Source organism: Borostomias antarcticus, assembly GCF_949987555.1.
Source record: "Borostomias antarcticus genome assembly, chromosome: 2".
Classification (NCBI taxonomy): Eukaryota; Metazoa; Chordata; class Actinopteri; order Stomiiformes; family Stomiidae; genus Borostomias; species Borostomias antarcticus.
In genome coordinates, this window is record NC_140235.1 from 11,864,753 (window position 1) to 11,882,252 (window position 17,500).

The 17,500-nt window shown below is 51.2% G+C and overlaps 1 protein-coding gene across 1 annotated transcript; it reads left to right on the forward strand.

Annotated features, from left to right (window-relative positions):
• Nucleotides 1–2,292: 2,292 nt before the first annotated feature.
• Nucleotides 2,293–14,815, forward strand: ism1 (isthmin 1; the record flags this gene model as incomplete). Its single annotated transcript, XM_084461314.1, has 6 exons — nucleotides 2,293–2,564; nucleotides 8,176–8,403; nucleotides 9,778–10,084; nucleotides 11,885–12,028; nucleotides 13,797–13,886; nucleotides 14,298–14,815. The coding sequence occupies exons 1-6, from the start codon at nucleotides 2,427–2,429 to the stop codon at nucleotides 14,813–14,815; spliced, it is 1,425 nt and encodes a 474-aa protein (XP_084317440.1). The 5' UTR covers nucleotides 2,293–2,426.
• Nucleotides 14,816–17,500: the final 2,685 nt, after the last annotated feature.

The window sequence follows — 17,500 nt, forward strand, 5'->3', positions numbered from 1 at the left end:
AGAGCCTCTTCATGACTGCTCATGTGTGCTAAATGTATCCAGGACAAGCACGTTGTGTTTATACAGTATAAGCCTGCTCATTCCCAATGATTGCAAAGTGAGGATACAAAATGTGTGGCAGTTGGGCCGAAACACACACACGCATGCACAAACACGCGCGCGCGCCCTGTTCAGAGTGCATCGGGTCCAAAAGCTGGGACCGCAGTCTCTGGCTGACACACCTCCACCAGTTAGCTCCCTCCATGTCACAATGTCAGAGGGCCTGACGGGTCTGGAAAACAGATGTCCCTCCCCACATCACTCTCTGAAAAGGGGTCTCCGTTTGAGCAGAAATGGCAAGTGGTCTGCGTGGCTCTCGGAAACATCTGTCCGGCCCAGACTATAACAGCGGAGGCCAGGCCTCAGCGACGTGCCTGCCCTGCAACACTCTTTTGAACTGCGGATCCACACACACGGCACTTATTGGAATGGCATGTGGCTGCTATTCTGGAGAGGGGGGATCCTCTGGAAGCTCTTTGAAGTCGGCCAGTGGGTCCGAGGCTGCAGATTCTCACCGCCCCTGTTCTCTGTTTCTTCTGTAGAGAGAGATTTCGGAGGTGAAGCAGACTAAAGGCAGCTTTACATATTTGAGGCAACTTGCTCTGCGTAAGAGAGATTAAAGCTGATCGCTGGGGCAAAGATCCGTACTTTTGGCATAATAATCTCACGAGGGGAGGAGATATAAATCAATTCTAGTGCAAGGATTTATTGTATGAGGTGAGAACTCTACTTTCCCGTCATGGGTTAGAGAGGTAGGAGACTAAATTCTTACTCAGAATATATATTTTTAAAAATCAATCTCACGGGATTCTTGTGTAGGCACAGATTAATCAAAGGACCGCGAACCACCATTTGTCCAAAAGAGGCCCATCAACTGAAGTGTTTTCAATCCTACCGAGTGCACAATCTGACACAGCGACCTGGGTCCTTTGAAGTAGGTAATGATAAGTCCTAAAAGGAGCGGCCAGACTTTCGTGGACCATTTGCCCTGTTGAGTTGTAGAGACACAAAACACCATCCGTAATTCTGTGATGTGTGTGTGTGTGTGTGTGTGTGTGTGTGTGTGCGTGTGTGTGCGTGCGTGCGTGTTTGTGTGTGTGTGTGTGTGTGTGTGTTGATTACATGAAGCTGTATGCAAATGAACAGTCACCCTACACTCCTGTCACGCTGTGCCTCTGTGCACTTCGATATTGACTGGCGCGGGTTGCTACTGTTGTCCTTCATTAAACCAAACAGAAAATCCTGTTAGAGAACACTGAAGGTAATAATTCAGGACAAAAGTGTACCGCTATAAGCCGAGAATGTGTTGCTGCCAGTTATTCGCGCCTTGGGACCTGCTACCGGCCCGCATCACAGGCGTTGAAAGGGGTGAACGGGTTAAAAATAGGGGGAGGGGGACTTGACAGCAAACCAGCAGAGGGGCGTATAAAACACTTTGGAGCGCAGTGCTCGAAGAAAACAGCGTGCGTACGAGTTGGAGAAGGGCGCGATTTGTTTTACACTTGGGTACGCATCGGCACGCACGAGTTTTAATTCGCTCAAGAATGGTCAGTTGTATGCGACTCTTATTCAACTTAATGGATGAAGACTGCGCTTGAGAAGAACTTCTCGGAGTAAGAGAGAATCTTTGTGATCTACACCTTGGACAATAGTGCTCCAGTGCACGCGACCTTAGAACAGTGTCAGGCCACTACATCACATCCTTTTGGAGAGGGTAGCCCAGGTTGTGCTCACTGGAGAATGTGGCCAAATCAATGGATACGTACCACGGACGAGAGTGAAAGAACCGAGAAGGCTCAACTGTAAAATATAAGTATTTTTAGGCGAGCTGGACTGGAGAATGTGGCGGGGACACCACGGGGCAAATTGGATGCAAGTGTCCTGATCTTGGTGCGATTAAAAGGGCGCAACAAGAGATACGTGCGTATATGACAATGTTGCGCGCTTGAACGGTCCAGCGGTTCCGTGTGCATTTTTACCAAACGGACAGCTGTTACACACAGACATTCTCCAGAATCTCAAACTCGGAAGACACTATTCGACTCGCAAAATTCCACCAGGATGTCAACCAGTAGGCAGGTTTTAGCATCGAATTAAGCCCTCATATTGGCTGCCGTTCAGACGAGAATAATCATTCAAAAGAAGTGCACAAAACGCAACTCAAGCACCTGGTCCCAAACCCAACTTCTACAGATTTATTTTCTTCGATTCCGCATACTTTTATCCTTTCCCTTAAATTTGTAATTCTGAATCCCGAAGTGGCTCCGAAGTGGTGTTGCGGCTCCTCGTCCGCGGCGGATCCGGAGAGCGGGGTCTCTGCAGCGGCAGGAGGCGGTGTTGGAACTCCTGCCACACCGCAGGGTCCGAAAACCGGCCGCGTGAAAAGGATGGTTCGACTCGCTGCAGAACTCTTATTGCTCTTGGGACTTCTGCTTCTCACTTTGCATATAACTGTTTTACGGAGCAGTCCACTGCATCAAGGGAATGTAACTTTGAGCCAGAATCAAGATGCACTGCTTGCCGAGGTGAGTGCATTTCACTTTTAAAGACATAGCCTATTCAATGACATGTTTTGCACCTCGGCCTACAGGGTTGAGCTGTAGAATACGTGTTTTGTTTCATAAAATGAAGAAAACAGTTCAGTATTAAATAATTAATGTGGGATAATGGCTAGGGATCTGAAATGGTCTCATTAGGCCACATATTTCGATGGATTCAGACAATTAAAGACATTATGCATCATTATCACTCAAATAATTAAAATCTACTTCTCCCTGAGGGTCTTTTGGGCTTGTTGACATGGTAGGAGGATGTGGTCTCCCTAGTATCCCCTGGGATGTTTGGGCAGTAAGAGGAGCCAGGGAAGATGGCGCTGGGTCAGAGATCAAGGCCCCCCAACACACACCTCTGTGATGGCTGGGAGGGGGGGTTAAATGCTACCTCCAGGCACCGCTCTGTCATCTAGTGCTCATCAGTGCCAGCCGACAGCGTCTAGTTGACGAGACAGAAGGCCCGGTCTTACTCCCTGGAGACACACCTCACGTCCGGGGCCTCAGCTCACATCCCAGTACCGTGGCTCGTAGGAGCTCTCTGATATTGGCCACTTATTGTTAACATTAACTTTTACATTTAAAGGCCTCCTTGTATATCAATGACCCAGCAAGCCAACAACCTGTAGAGCTATGCCATGGGGACTAGGGCTATGACTGAGCCAGGGGAGTACAGCCAGTGCAACGTGCAACAAGCAGGCCAGTCAGGCCTAACGCTTTGGCCTGCGGTTTTTGGCATAAGAGCAGAGCTCACAGATTCCACCAGACCTCCAAATCCTGACCTCTGGGTTAAGAGGGGTCTGGGATCAACAGGGCTTTTTCAGAGGCTGCTGTTTGATGTATTTATAGCATGCCACTGAAATACCCTTGTCACTCATTGCCCACAGCACAACACAATGATAAATGGGTATTTATACCTCCCAGTAGGGCAGGAATGGTACCCTTTGTAAATTGTTTATTCAGGGTCCTGTGAAAATAAATGGAAAGAATTGTCCCTGAAACAGATCAAGGCGAGAAGGAACGTTCCGACCGTAGTCTCATTCCGCCACCATCACGGACCAAGCAGCGTATTCAAAGCAAGCAACCCCATAAACAGAGCATTTCACATAATGTTCAGTCACTCAATGTAAGTGCATGATCTGCAAGGCTGCAGGAACATCCCTTGTTGAGTGCTTGTTATACACAGACCAAATGTTTTGGATTGTTGCACCATGGGAACTTTATGGAGTGACCCAAACAGGGGCGAGACCAGAGGAGGGAATCTGTTGCCAACTGATCCAGCTGGGAAGGAAGCAGCAAGAAGTGGTGGTACACCAAGTTCCTCCATCCTGCTTTCAAAACTGCACATCACACCACACGCCTACACTACATATACACACTGTTGCAGATCTGGATAAGATGGAAACATTTGTCACGGACGGACCAGCATCCCTTCCTCTGAAGAAATGAGCATTACTTTCTCTGCAAAAACCAGTCGATGCAGAGGAACCCGCCGCCTGAATGGTTTTGTGTTCCATGAATGGGCCCTCTCTGAGCATGTGCAGATATGGTTCACTGCTCTGCCATTGAAGACAGATGATGTCACCTCTTGCCGGGGCCTTGTCACGGCCCGGGGGGGTCATTGTCATGCCAAGGTGTCATATTTAAAAGTGCCATTCACCGGAACACAAAGCGACAGGATCCGGCTGCATGCACCTGTAGAAGGGAGAATAGGGGCCTTTATTCACAGAGGCGAGCGGAAGCAGCGCCGAACAATATCATCAGTGACTCACAAAGGCAGAGCCGTTTTACAGTCAGGATGAGTCTCTGACTGAAGGATATTTGTCAGCGCGGAGCATAAACGGCTATTCACCAAGAGAAAATGTGAGGTGGTTGTGTGGACCAGTGTTGAATCAGTGGAGGCAGCACCATTCTCAGTGTATATTAATTAGCAGTTAGCTGAATACAGTTCCTATATAGGCTATGCATACAGGGCTTGCCTTAGTCTGCACAAAGTGTCCTTTGTGTATCCGTTGAGAACGTAAAACGGATGCACCATTTGAGACGCGTGACAGGAGGAGAGATAGTTTCCTTTCTTTTTCCACCTAAGTGTCAGGTTGAAAAGCATCTGGCACAATGTGCACTAGCTGCCTTCATTTCCTGACCACCTCCCCTGGGGGGAAGCTCCCCCCCCCCCCCAAGTGCTTCCCAATTGAAAATGGAGTCATGCTCCTTTAAACAGCCCTCGCAAAGTGAAAGAGGGGTGAGGGGGAGGAACGAAGGGGGGGGGAGGGGGGGGCATTTGGTGCGTGAGTCTCATTCATGGGGTTTCAGGGTGGTGGTGGTGGTGCTGGTGGGGGCGGGGGCATCCTAGGGGGAGGGGGAGGGTGAGGGTGGGGGAGGGTGCATCCTGGGAGGGCCCAGATGACCTGCGGCACGGTATGTCACTTTTGATCTTCCAATTAAAGCACGCCCTACTCAGTGGGGATGGCCCAAGATGAGGAAACGACCCGTCCTGTTTGGACCACTGATCCCTGAACAGGACAGACAAGGGCTGATCACGTTGAAGGCGGCCCGCCTATATCAATAGCTCTGAATCTGCTTTTTATTTTTTTTTTATAAACAATTACAGAACCTTCTTTCTCATTATATAGGGGCAGGGGAACGTTGAGAAAAATGGGTAGTGTGCCGACCTCAGGGTCGTTCGGGCCTCGGACCGGTCTGGGATCGCCTGTTGATTACAGACTGTGGAAGTCTGTCTGGTCTGTCCCTCGCTCCCATTGTGGGGAACGGCTCTCCATTTGAGGGATTGGTTAGCAGCACCACAGCCAGTCAGTATCCCGGTCCAACAAGCGCATTCATTCAGCCCCCATCTGTGGAAACCCACACCGACCATACAGCCCACAGATAGAAGAGCTTAACATGTCTGTGTGTTTTCACACTGGTCAAGGAGAAGGGGAGGAGGAGACGGAAGGAGTAAAAACTGGAAATGGACACCGTGTCTGTTTTCATTTGGTTCCACGCTGCTTCATAGATCCCGCTTGATTAGAGCGCTGCCGGTTAGGAGGTGGGGAGTGGGAGGCTGGTGGTGAGGGAGTTGATGATGGTGATGGTGGTGATGATGCTGGTGGTGGTGACGGTGGTGATGGTGTTGATGGTGGTGGTGTTGGTGGTGGTGATGATGGTGGTGGTGATGGTGGTGGTGATGGTGGTGGTGGTGATGATGGTGGTGGTGATGATGGTGGTGGTGATGGTGGTGGTGATGATGGTGGTGGTGGTGGTGGTGATGATGGTGGTGGTGATGGTGGTGATGGTGGTGGTGATGGTGGTGGTGATGGTGGTGATAGTGGTGGTGGTGATGGTGGTGATGATGGTGGTGATGGTGGTGATGGTGGTGGTGATGGTGATGATGGTGGTGGTGATGGTGGTGGTGATGATGGTGGTGGTGGTGATGGTGATGGTGGTGGTGATGATGGTGGTGGTGATGGTGGTGGTGATGGTGGTGGTGATGGTGGTGGTGATGGTGGTGGTGATGGTGGTGATAGTGGTGGTGGTGATGGTGGTGGTGATGGTGGTGGTGATGGTGGTGATGGTGGTGGTGATGGTGGTGATAGTGGTGATAGTGGTGATGATGGTGGTGATGGTGGTGGTGGTGGTGGTGGTGGTGATGGTGGTGGTGATGGTGGTGGTGATGATGGTGGTGGTGGTGATGGTAGTGGTGGTGGTGTGTTGAAAAGAGAACCCACTCACAGGAGTTCAATTACAGCCTGTGACTTCTGAAGACCAGGGAACCTGAAAGGCAGAGTTATCACATGGGCATCTGCGCTCCAAAGATCTCCGATAGGAGGACCGAATAGGCTCCTGTGATGTCATGAAGGCAGGCTGGAGGCAGCGTTGTGATGACACCCCCTGCCTCCTCTTCCCAAACTTTATATCCTATTTATCTCTGCACTGTAATTGGTTGGTCTCGGTCAGTGGAGAGGGGTTTCGAGGTGCAGATCTGACATCGTTTTCATTTTTCGAAATGTTTCAATTGACGCTCATCCTCCTTTTGACTCTATGAGTTTGTTTGGTTTGGGGTCTCTTTCTGTGTCCTGTGCAATTTCCCGACCAAAATTGTGGTTCAGAGGAAACTCTGAAGTGGCGGCATGTGAAATCAATTTAACTTGAACGATTTTTCTTGAGATCTCGAAGCATTTTACAGTACCTTGGATGCTCATGAGTTATTGCCTATTTAGAAGCATTGGAGTGGCAGGCCTGGATACTCCTGCCAGAGACTGCTCTATCTAAGCACCATGCGCATTTACAACCCATACATACTGTGTCCTAGCTCCATTTACAAGGCCCAAGTTGTCCCAGAGGGCACTTTGGTTAGACCTAACTGCTCCGCTGGGGGCTTTTTACACAACCCCCCCCCCCCCCCCCCACACACACACACACACACACACACCACCACAATGTGGCCGAGCTGACACTTTAGTCTGCGACAGGCCTCCGCAGTCGTACAGCCCTTTGCTGTTCTCCCAGACCTTGGCCTTGCCACAAAAACGTAAGGCAGGGAAACTGGGAGATGGGGGAAGAAAAAACGAGTAACAAGATTGATGGTCTACTTTGATCTTATTTTTTGCCACCGCTAGAATGGATGATTGCTGTCTACTTATGGCTCTCTGTCCATCGGTGGAGTAATTGCTCCATCTGTGTGGATCTGACAGGGAACACGCACACTTTTGGGACACATTTACTCCGCACTGTCAGACGGCAGTGTTTTTCTGTCTACCAGGAAGGCAGATGCAATTATTTCACAATGTTTGCTCAGGTTTCTGTATATAGCCACAGATGTAGACATACAGTGTATGAAACCGGCAGTCTGTAGTGGCTTGTAAGCTGTCCTTTGACTCTGTGGGGCTGCAGCACAGGGCTCCGCTCTGGTCCAGCTCTCTGGGTATGTGAGTTCTCTGTGTCCCCTGCCCTGGTCCAGCTCTCTGGGTGACATGTGAGGTCTCTGTGTCCCCTGCCCTGGTCCAGCTCTCTGGGTATGTGAGGTCTCTGTGTCCCCTGCCCTGGTCCAGCTCTCTGGGTATGTGAGGTCTCTGTGTCCCCTGCCCTGGTCTAGCTCTCTCTAGGTTCACACCGTCCTCCGCAGCCCCAACAGGATTTATGAAAGAGGTCGCGGCCACATGAACTCCCCTGTCAGCCTGAAATATCAATCTAATGTTGCTAAGTGGTCTGCTTCAGAGGCCAAAGGAGACACTGACCCTCATTCATCAAACAAGTCAAGTAATGTCAGTAGGGTGGAGGCCGTCAGGCGTTTGTTTTGCGGAGAACCACGTGCTAAATTCATTCTGCCGTATCCATACTGTAACTCTGCGTTGGGAAATAACGCCCATGGCTCGCTTGCGCTGCACTTGCTTGAGGTCATGTAATGCAAACTTTTGCGTAAACTGAACTTTGTCCTGTTGAATTGTGTTGTTGACTCTGCTGTTGACAAATGTTCCTGAATGTTAAACTTGTGAAACATGTCTCACTGTGAAACCAGTCAGACTATTTCCAGAGTCATAACAATAATAATAATAATAATAATAATAGAATCTCTCTCTCTCGCTGTCAGAATACCGTTGGTGCGGAGAGCAGCTCGTCCGCCCAGCTGGGTTCCGGGGACCGTAGGTCGGGTCCAGAGCACCGGTCGGCCCACCGGCCCGCGGCCCTCCCCTGGGCCCAGAGCCACGGCGCCGGGGGAAGCCTGCAGAGGGACGGGCCCGGGGGCTTCCTCCTGGACCTGCACAACTTCCCCGACCTCTCCAAGGCCGAGATCAATGGACAGAACCCCAATATCCAGGTAACCAATTCACTAGTGCTAGTGCTGTGTGTGTGTGTGTGTGTGTGTGTGTGTGTGTGTGTGTGTGTGTGTTCACACGGTCGCAGTCGCATACCCCATCCTCCTCTGTGAGACATGGCTGCCCAAGCACAGAAAGCAGGAAGAGCAAACAGGAAGAAGACGAATACCCTGGTGCACATCGTTACCCCCTTTCTCTCTCTCTCTCTCCCTCCCTCCCTCCCTCCCCCTTCACACTCCCTTGCTCGGGAGGAAGCTTAAGAGCAGGCACCGGGGGTCAAACCTCACGTCCGTCACGGTGACATCTGAAAGGCTAGACGCTAACCAGCAGAGCCTCGGTGCTAGCCAGCACGCCGGCAGCCTGCAGCAGCTTATGGTAATGTGCGGCTGGCTCTTGCCCACGGGTCCCTCAGTAGTCTACCCCGCAGATGGCGCAGCGTAACCGCCGCCATGTTTAAATCATTCCCCCTGTCTAATCCTCGTGAAGGGGTCTTCCCCACTGCTCTGCACGGCCAAATCTGAAGCGGCGGACAAAGTGTATTAACATCTCAAGATGTGAGGACGAGAGCCCGGGCGAGCGGGGGCGAGCGAGGGGTCCGGGAGGAGAGAAAGAGGGGGAGTGTCTTTGATCCCAGGATTCATCTGGCTTTCATGGTCTGGAGGAGGCTGAGCAGCCCTTTGAACCCAGTGTTTAGGTGGAGGGGGCGAGGGCGCTGGCGGGGAGGGGGCAGGGGGCGGCGGTGGACGCGGTCCCCCCTCATCTGGGAGGCACATGTGCTAGGACAGGACAGGAGGGGAGGAGAAGGAAGAGAGAGAGAGAGAGGGGGGGGGGGGGGACCAGAGCGTGTCACCTCTCAACGCCAGGCCAGCTCTGACCCATCAGGCTCACTGTGACCGGGCAAGAGTGATTTCAACTGTTATGGACTTATTATATGGAAGTATTATATGGACTTAGCCCATGGAAACGACAAACACCAAAGCAACGTTTTTCTTATGTAAATCACAAAATCAACTTTGAGTTTGAGGCAGCTGTGGCTCAGAGCAGGTCGTCCAGTGACCGCAGGGTCGGCAGTTCGATTTCCGGCTCCTCCTGTCCACATGTCGAAGTGTCCTTCGAGATGCTGAACCGCAAATTGCTCCCAGTGAGCGGGCTAGCACCTTGCATGGCAGCTGGCCGCTATTGGTGTGTGAATGTGTGTGTCACTGGGTAAATGACCGTTATGGTAGAAAGGTGTTACCATTTACCAACCTTGATCGGACATCGAGTAACACACTATGCATTACGTGGGCATAACTCGATGTGCGATCTATACAATGTTGGCGTTTTGTTGGTTATACCGTGGTCAGCTGAACCTGTGCTGCTCTCCTCTGTGACAGGTCACCATCGAGGTGGTGGACGGCCTGGAGGGCCCAGAGCAGGAGAAGGGCCTCCGCAAGGAGTCCAAGCCCAGCTGGCCGGCTCCCAACTGGAGAAACTGGTGGCAACACTCCTCCTCTTCATCCTCCTCCTCCTCAGTCTCCACACCTCGTAGGACGGAGGAGGAGCCCGACCACTCCTACGGGAGCAACGCGGAGGACAGCAACTTCCTGAAACCCATGGGGGACTGGGACAGGAGAGGAGGAGGAGGAGGAGGAGGAGGAGGAGGAGGCGCAGGGGTGGGCGGCAAGGCTCAGACGGAGTATGGTGAGTGTGAAGGGTGTGTATGTGTGCGTGTGTGTGTGTGTGTCTCTGGTTGTGTCACGGTGAGCGACGTGAGTCACAGAGAATATTTAGCTTGACGCGGCGCGCAGCACCCTCTGTTTTGAGCTCTGGTCCCGTCTCCACAGATGGCCCCGGTTCTGATGTGGAATCTGTAATTTGCAGATTTGCTGATTCAAGCTGTCACCATAATAAGTACAGTCATTCCGGGCCAGGGCTTGATTGAAGCCTTTAGCTGTTTTTATGAGTGGGATTCCTCTGTGGCGCGGGCCTGGCTACGTGACACAGTTTAAACCCCCCGCCACCCCCCCACCCCCGACATCAAAGCCCCACGCCAGGAACAGAGCCAGGCGAGGCGCAAGGCTGCCACACCGTTCAAACAACACTCTCTAAAAGTGACCCCGCAGATAAATCTGCTGGAGAAGAATTCACACCCCCCCCCCCCAACCACCCTCGTACATCCAGTATCCCGTCCTCGCGCCATGTCTCGGCATGCCCAAACCCGGCAGACACGGGACGCCGGGAACAGGAATGTGTGTACTCAGAGGAGAGTGTCGTTTTATCCATCTGCTTATGGGTGTCAGGAATGAGCTTTCATAAACTGTTGCATTCTCGCTCCACGCACCACAGCCCGGGTGTAATCACTCCGGCTTATCACTGTGGTGAACTCAAGAGTTCAGCTCCATACTGTACCACACCAGTGGAAAAAAAAGACCCTTTCTTTTTCTCATCTCTTAGATTCCCCGATTAAATGTGATGATGATGATGATGATGATGATGGTCATCCTAGCCGCCTGACTGGCTGTGTTAACTGTCAGTCACGCGGTCGCAGACACGGTATTGGCCCGAAAGTGGGAGTGGGCAGGACAGGAACGGAGGCGCGTCGTGCGCCGGTCACAAGCGCCGGCGCTCAGCCTGTGATTGGTGGTTGGGCGGGGCCAGACTGCAATCGGGCCCTTACTAATGTGAAAGGATGATGTGTGGCAGATGCTGGTGGTGGCGGGGTGGGTTCAGGACCCTGGGGCGGTGGGCCATTGGGGGGGGGGCTGAGGGCCACCCTGAAAAGCCTGTCCATATTCACTCTCCTATTCACCGTTCTCATCTATTCCCATTACATGGATCTCCTCAATGCTAATTGGAGTTAAAAGAGGATTTCTCGCCATTTCAACTCCAATGTCGAAAACTGTGCATCTGCAGTGCAGACTCATTCAGTCGCTCGCATGCCCAGAACATTTCACTTGCTATCTGACTCATCAGTTGAGATACCTCCCGTTTCCAAACGCTACCCAGCCAGTGTTGTGCCTCGCAGCCTTTTTCGGAAAATCTTGTTCCCTGCCAAAATGTTTCCCCGATGTTTTTGATGACTGATAACACACTCGTTCTGCCCTTAAATTGCTCCCCTCAACCCTCCCTCTCTGCATTAGTGTGAGTGTGTGCGTGTGTGTGTGCGCAGGCTTGCTTGGCATCTGTTTTGAGGGTCAGTCAATGAGAATTTGCAAGCGGCCCACACAGCCCCTGAAAATGCCAATTTAGTAATAGGCTTACAGTTCAGCGTGTAGTGAGTGACCACCCTCCTTCTCCCTCCCTCTCTACTCTCTTTCTTTCTCTCACTCTTTCTCTCTCTCTGTCTCTCTCTTTCTGTCTCTCTCTCTGTCTCTCTCTCTCCCTGTGTCTCTCCCTCTGTCTCTCTCTCTCTGGATCTCTGTCTCTCTCTCTCTGTCTCTCTCTCTGTCTCTCTCGCCCTCTCTCTGTCTCTCTCTCTCTCTGTGTTTCTCTCTGAACCAGACTACATAGATGGGGAGGGTGACTGGAGCAACTGGTCGTCGTGTAGCGTCACCTGTGGCAACGGCAACCAGAAGAGGACCAGGTCGTGCGGCTACGCCTGCACGGCCACCGAGTCTCGGACCTGCGACCTGCCTAGCTGCCCAGGTGAGGAGGACGCGTCGGTGTCAAATTTCAACCTAGCCCGTAGCGCAGGGCTATGCTTTCGGTGGCGTGTGTTTGTTCATTGGTTCCTTAGCAGCATTATGCAAAAACTCCCAGACCAATTTTCATGAAATTCGATGTATGCGTGCATCATAGTCCAACTTCAATTTTGGTTCAGATCCGAGTCACAGAGCGGGTCCATGAGCCACCCAAACACGGCCAACCATTCACATCGATTCATTTTTTGGACTTGGTCTCAAGACCCCAAAATTCCCCCTATTCATTGTCAATGGGGGGAATTGAAATGGCCATATCTCAACATGGGAAGGTCACAGAGATGCAAGGTTTGGAATGGCATAAAGTTCTCGACCTAACGAATGCAGCAATACCAAACATGCCCTGCTCACACGCACGTGCGCATGCATAGAGACACCAAATGCATTCATGGCCCCTCTGTCCTCACCGAGCACCTTTTGTTCTTATGCCTCCGCCCGGCGATAGCCTGGCCGGAGGCATTATGGTTTCAGGTTGTCCGTCCGTACGATGTTTTTTAATGCAATATCTTGGGAACGCATTGCAGGAATTTCTTCCCCTTTGGTACAAATGTTCACTGGCACTCAAGGATGAACTGCTTAGATCGTGGGGGTCAAAGGTCAAGGGTCACTGTGACCTCCCAAAAGGCGTTTTTGGCCTAGTGAACACGATATCTCAGGAATGGCTTGACAGAATGTGTTCATATTTGGCCAAAATGTCCAATTGGACTGAATGAAGAACTGATTCGATTTTGGTGATCAAAGTTCAAGGTCACTGTGACATCACAAAATGTGTTTTTGGCCTAATGAACACAATATCTCAAGAAAGGCTTAATGGAATTTGTTCATATTTGGGTAAAATGTACAGTTGGACTCAAGGATTAACTAATTACATTGTGGGGGTCAACGGTCAAGGGTCATTGACCTCACAAAAGGTGTTTTTGGCCTGCTGAACACGATATCTCAAGAAAGGCTTGACCAGAATTTGTACATATTTGGCCAGTTGGACTTAATAAGAATTGGAGCAGCTGGTGTGGTTCTGCAGTCGCTTTACCGCACTGTTGTGACGAAAAGAGAGCTGAGCCAAAAGGCAAAGCTCTCGATCTACCGGTCTATCTTCGTCCCCACCCTCACCTATGGTCATGAAGGATGGGTCATGACCGAAAGAACGAGATCACGGATACAAGCAGCCGAAATGAGTTTTCTCCGGAGGGTGGCTGGGGTCTCCCTGAGAGATCGGGTGAGAAGTTCAGTCATCCGGGAGAGACTCGGAGTAGAGCCGCTGCTCCTTTGCGTCGAAAGGAGCCAGTTGAGGTGGTTCGGGCATCTAGTGAGGATGCCTCCTGGGCGCCTCCCTAGGGAGGTGTTCCAGGCGTGTCCGGCTGGGAGGAGGCCGCGGGGTAGACCCAGGACTAGGTGGCGGGACTACATCTCCACACTGGCCTGTGAGCGGCTAAAGATTCCCCAGGCAGAGCTGGTTGATGCTGCTAGGGAAAGGGATGTCTGGGGCCCCCTGCTGGAGCTGCTGCCTCCGCGACCCGACCCTGGATAAGCGGATGAAGATGATGATGATGATGATGACTTAATAAGATTAATTGGATTAGATTTTGGTATTCAAATGTCAAAGGTCAACTGAATGTTAACTGCAACTTGCATTGTTGGGCGGAGGCATTTAGCCGCTACGCGGTTGTTCTAGTTTTTACCTGCTATAGGCTCATTGACTGTATATCTGCCCTCAGGAATTGAAGACGCCTTCAAGACGGCTGCGACTGAAGTCAGCCTGCTGGCGGGAACGGACGAGTTCAACGCCACGGAGCTCTTTGGTGTCGGTAAGCTTCTCTCATAACTCTTCCTCCTCCTCCTCCTCCTCCTCCTCATTTTTCACCTCAACTCATCCCTCATCCAGACGCCAGCTCCGCACTCTTGTCAGGCCGAGCCCATCCATTTGGCATTAGTGTCCATCCTGTAGAGACCAGCGGTCTCTTAGCCCACTTAACATTCCTGGGAGCGTTCATGAGCACCGGGACAGGGGAGAGCTGAGCAGACCTCTCTCTCCGTCTGGTCCCAATAACCCCATCTCTCTCTCACACACACACAAACACATCTCCATCTTTCTCTGTTTCATCTTCTGACCCAGAGAGAGAGAGAGAGAGAGAGAGAGAGAGAGAGAGAGAGAGAGAGAGAGACGAACAGAGAGTTGAAGAGAGAGTTCAGTCTAACTCCGTCCTCATGTCTTCCAGACACAGACAGCTGCGAACGCTGGATGAACTGCAAGAGCGAGTTCCTGAAGAAGTACATGACCAAGGTGGCCAACGACCTGCCGGGCTGCCCCTGCTCCTACCCCACGGAGGTGGCCTACAGCACGGCCGAGGTGCACGACGCCGCCACGCGCCGCCACTTCCGCTGGAAGGACGCCAGCGGGCCCAAGGAGAAGCTGGAGATCTACAAGCCCACGGCGCGCTACTGCATCCGGTCCATGCTGACGCTGGAGTCCACCACGCTCGCCGCGCAGCACTGCTGCTACGACGACCACATGAAGCTCATCACGCGCGGCAAGGGGGCGGGCACGCCCAACCTCATCAGCACCGAGTTCTCGGCCGACCTGCACTACAAGGTGGACATCCTGCCCTGGATCATCTGCAAGGGCGACTGGAGCCGCTACCACCAGGCCCGGCCGCCCAACAACGGGCAGAGGTGCCCAGACAACCCTCTAGACGGGGACTACCACAAACAGTTCGAGGAGGCCCGGGAATTTTAGCCCTCTTTAGGTGGTATGAGTCTGGGGGGGGGGGCGGGGGGGAGGAACATTTTATTCTGAATCTAGTAAATGGTAGTACAACCGTGACTGGTTTCGGTCATGGGGGCATTGTGGCGGGGAGGCTGTGTGAACAGGACCGGCTGTTCCTCTTAGCCTATGTGAAAAGGATTGGTGGGCTCTCTTATGGACACAAGGAACGTTTCTTGTTCTTCACCATAACCAGAGACAAAAGTATGGTTTGGCCCTCCTCACTCATTGCTATGAAATATGCCTCTAAATGATAAGACAAATGTATGATGATTTTGCCAATAATTATTTTTACCAATAATGATTATTTCAGTGTTGGGCTTTAAAGGGAGAGCTCTGTATAGTTTCTTAAAAAAAAGGGAAAATAACTTGTGTCATACAGTAGGTTTGTCCGTTTAACGTTCAGTCGTTCACGTTTGTCTGTTTAGATTGTTCATGTTTATTGAAAAGGGGAGGTCAGGGTTAACAGACAGAATATCCACATCCTCCATGTTTGTTTGCCTGTTTGTAACGTCACAAAGCACGAGTGGTCCATACGCGCCGTCGCCCCAGAAGCCCGTGTAGGGGAGAGAGGGAGGGATGAGGGACGGACAGAGACCTCATCCATAGCCTACCAGGGGATAAGGAAGCATTCAGCCCAGCCTTACCTAGCGGAGGCTCGGGTCACTGTATTCAGGTTCCTTCCTATGCTTGTACGTTTATTTAGCATGCACTTTTTTTTCTTTTTTTACAAATAGTCTACACTCATGTTTTTTTAATCATCTGATCCAGATCCTTATCTCCCATGTAAAAAGCTTGCATTATTTTTGTAAAGTATTTATTAAGTTGTAGCCATGTCTCAGTGTTGGGTGGCCATGATTATGGTCGCTGATTGATTTCCTGCGTGGCTGAATGCTAACTTGAGATACACGTGTCTAACTCAAACTCCTGAGTGAATCATTCACTGAAAATCTATGAATGTAACCCTATCTCAAGTTCGGATTTGGCCCTTAGAGTATAAGGAATGTGTGAATACAGTTGTATGGAAAGATTCTTTGAGATATAAATGTTTAAATAAAATAAAATAAAAACTGGAGAAAAAAAAACACTTCCTGTTTGAAGGCTTGGATGTCCGTAACTTTTTTTTTTTACATTAGTGGTGTTTAAAGAAGTGTGTATTCTGTGTCCATGAATGGATAAAGAAGTGGGTATACCTCTGTATACCTCCATATACCCTCCACTACACCACTGTACATGTGCGATGATCGTCATAATGACCGTTTCTTTCATCTGTGGACTCTGAGGGCCCCCCCCCGGGCCCTCCCCCCCAGGGGAACGATCACCTGCTATTAGATATCCATCCCTGCTGTCAGAGACAATTCATCTGGGGGGAAAAACAATCCCAGCAATTAAACTCCTCAACAGCTTAAGCCAGTGCACAAGACTCCCATTAGTTCCATGCAGTGTGCTTCTCTGGCAAACTCGTTTGATGGGATTGTGATATTTTTTGGGGGGGTGGGGGTGGGGGGGGTTCCCCTCTGAACGTGGCTCAAATTCTTTGTCTTTGGCATGTATCCGCACATTCCTGAGTAATTTCTCAGAGCATGTGCGCGCGCACATACTCACACACACACACACACACACACAGGACTGAATGCTGCCTTTTCCCTCAGCAGGGACCTCTGACCATTCCGTGAGCTGCGAGCGGCGCGGTAGTCATGACACAGAGAAGCCCATTCATGGTGCCCTCATTCCTGCCTCAGTGTTGTGTGTGCCTGGCTCAGCTGGCCTGGTACGGGGCTTGTCTCTCGAATGCAAGCCCCGGCAAGTCCCCCCCCCCCCACCACCCCACCCCCTCCCCCACCGGCACTCCTACACACAAGCCCTCGGTCCTCGCACTAACATTCCACATGTCCTCCCTACGCATGTGTGTGTGCCAATGTTGTCCTACTGAATCATACCTTCGCCCACACCTCCACCGTGTTTGCGAGACACAGCTGAACACAGAGAATTGATGTGGCACTATGCTTTACGAGACACACACAAAAATGAGGCTTTTTTCATGAGACGTGTCAAGAAAGCTGATCGAGAGAGAGACAGAAAGAGAGAGGGAGAGATCTTCACCAGCTCCCTCTTTTTTTAAAGGTGTCGTAGGTGTTGGCTCAAGCAGAACAGCGGCCCTGGAGAAAAGCGTGTAAAACATCTTTTTTAAATGGTTGTCTGTGACCGTCATGGTCTCCAGCCGCCTGACTAAAATCCAGACAGGGCTAAGGTTACAGTAAGCAGAGGGTAAAAGGCACCAGCGATCGTTATCTAATCAGACCGTCTACAGCACAGGACAGGAATATCAAAGGAAGGAGCCCTTTTTTTTTTGTTATTTTGAAACATCAGGTTCAAAGTGGCGACGTTACCTCCCCCTCCTCTCCGCACCTCTTCCTCTGCAGACAGGCTCCACATGTCTGAAGAGCAGGCGACCACAGCCAGACCTCCAGCAGCACCTCTCTCGCCCTCCGGCTCAACACAACACATAGTGTACATCCTCACCACACGTGAGACACTACACACAGGGGACTAACACCTCAGACCCTGTTCCAAGTTGAACACCCAAAGGTAGAGAGGTAGCACAGACGCAGATCGTCAGGATAGCATTGACTTTTCTCATTTCCACTGTTTTATTCT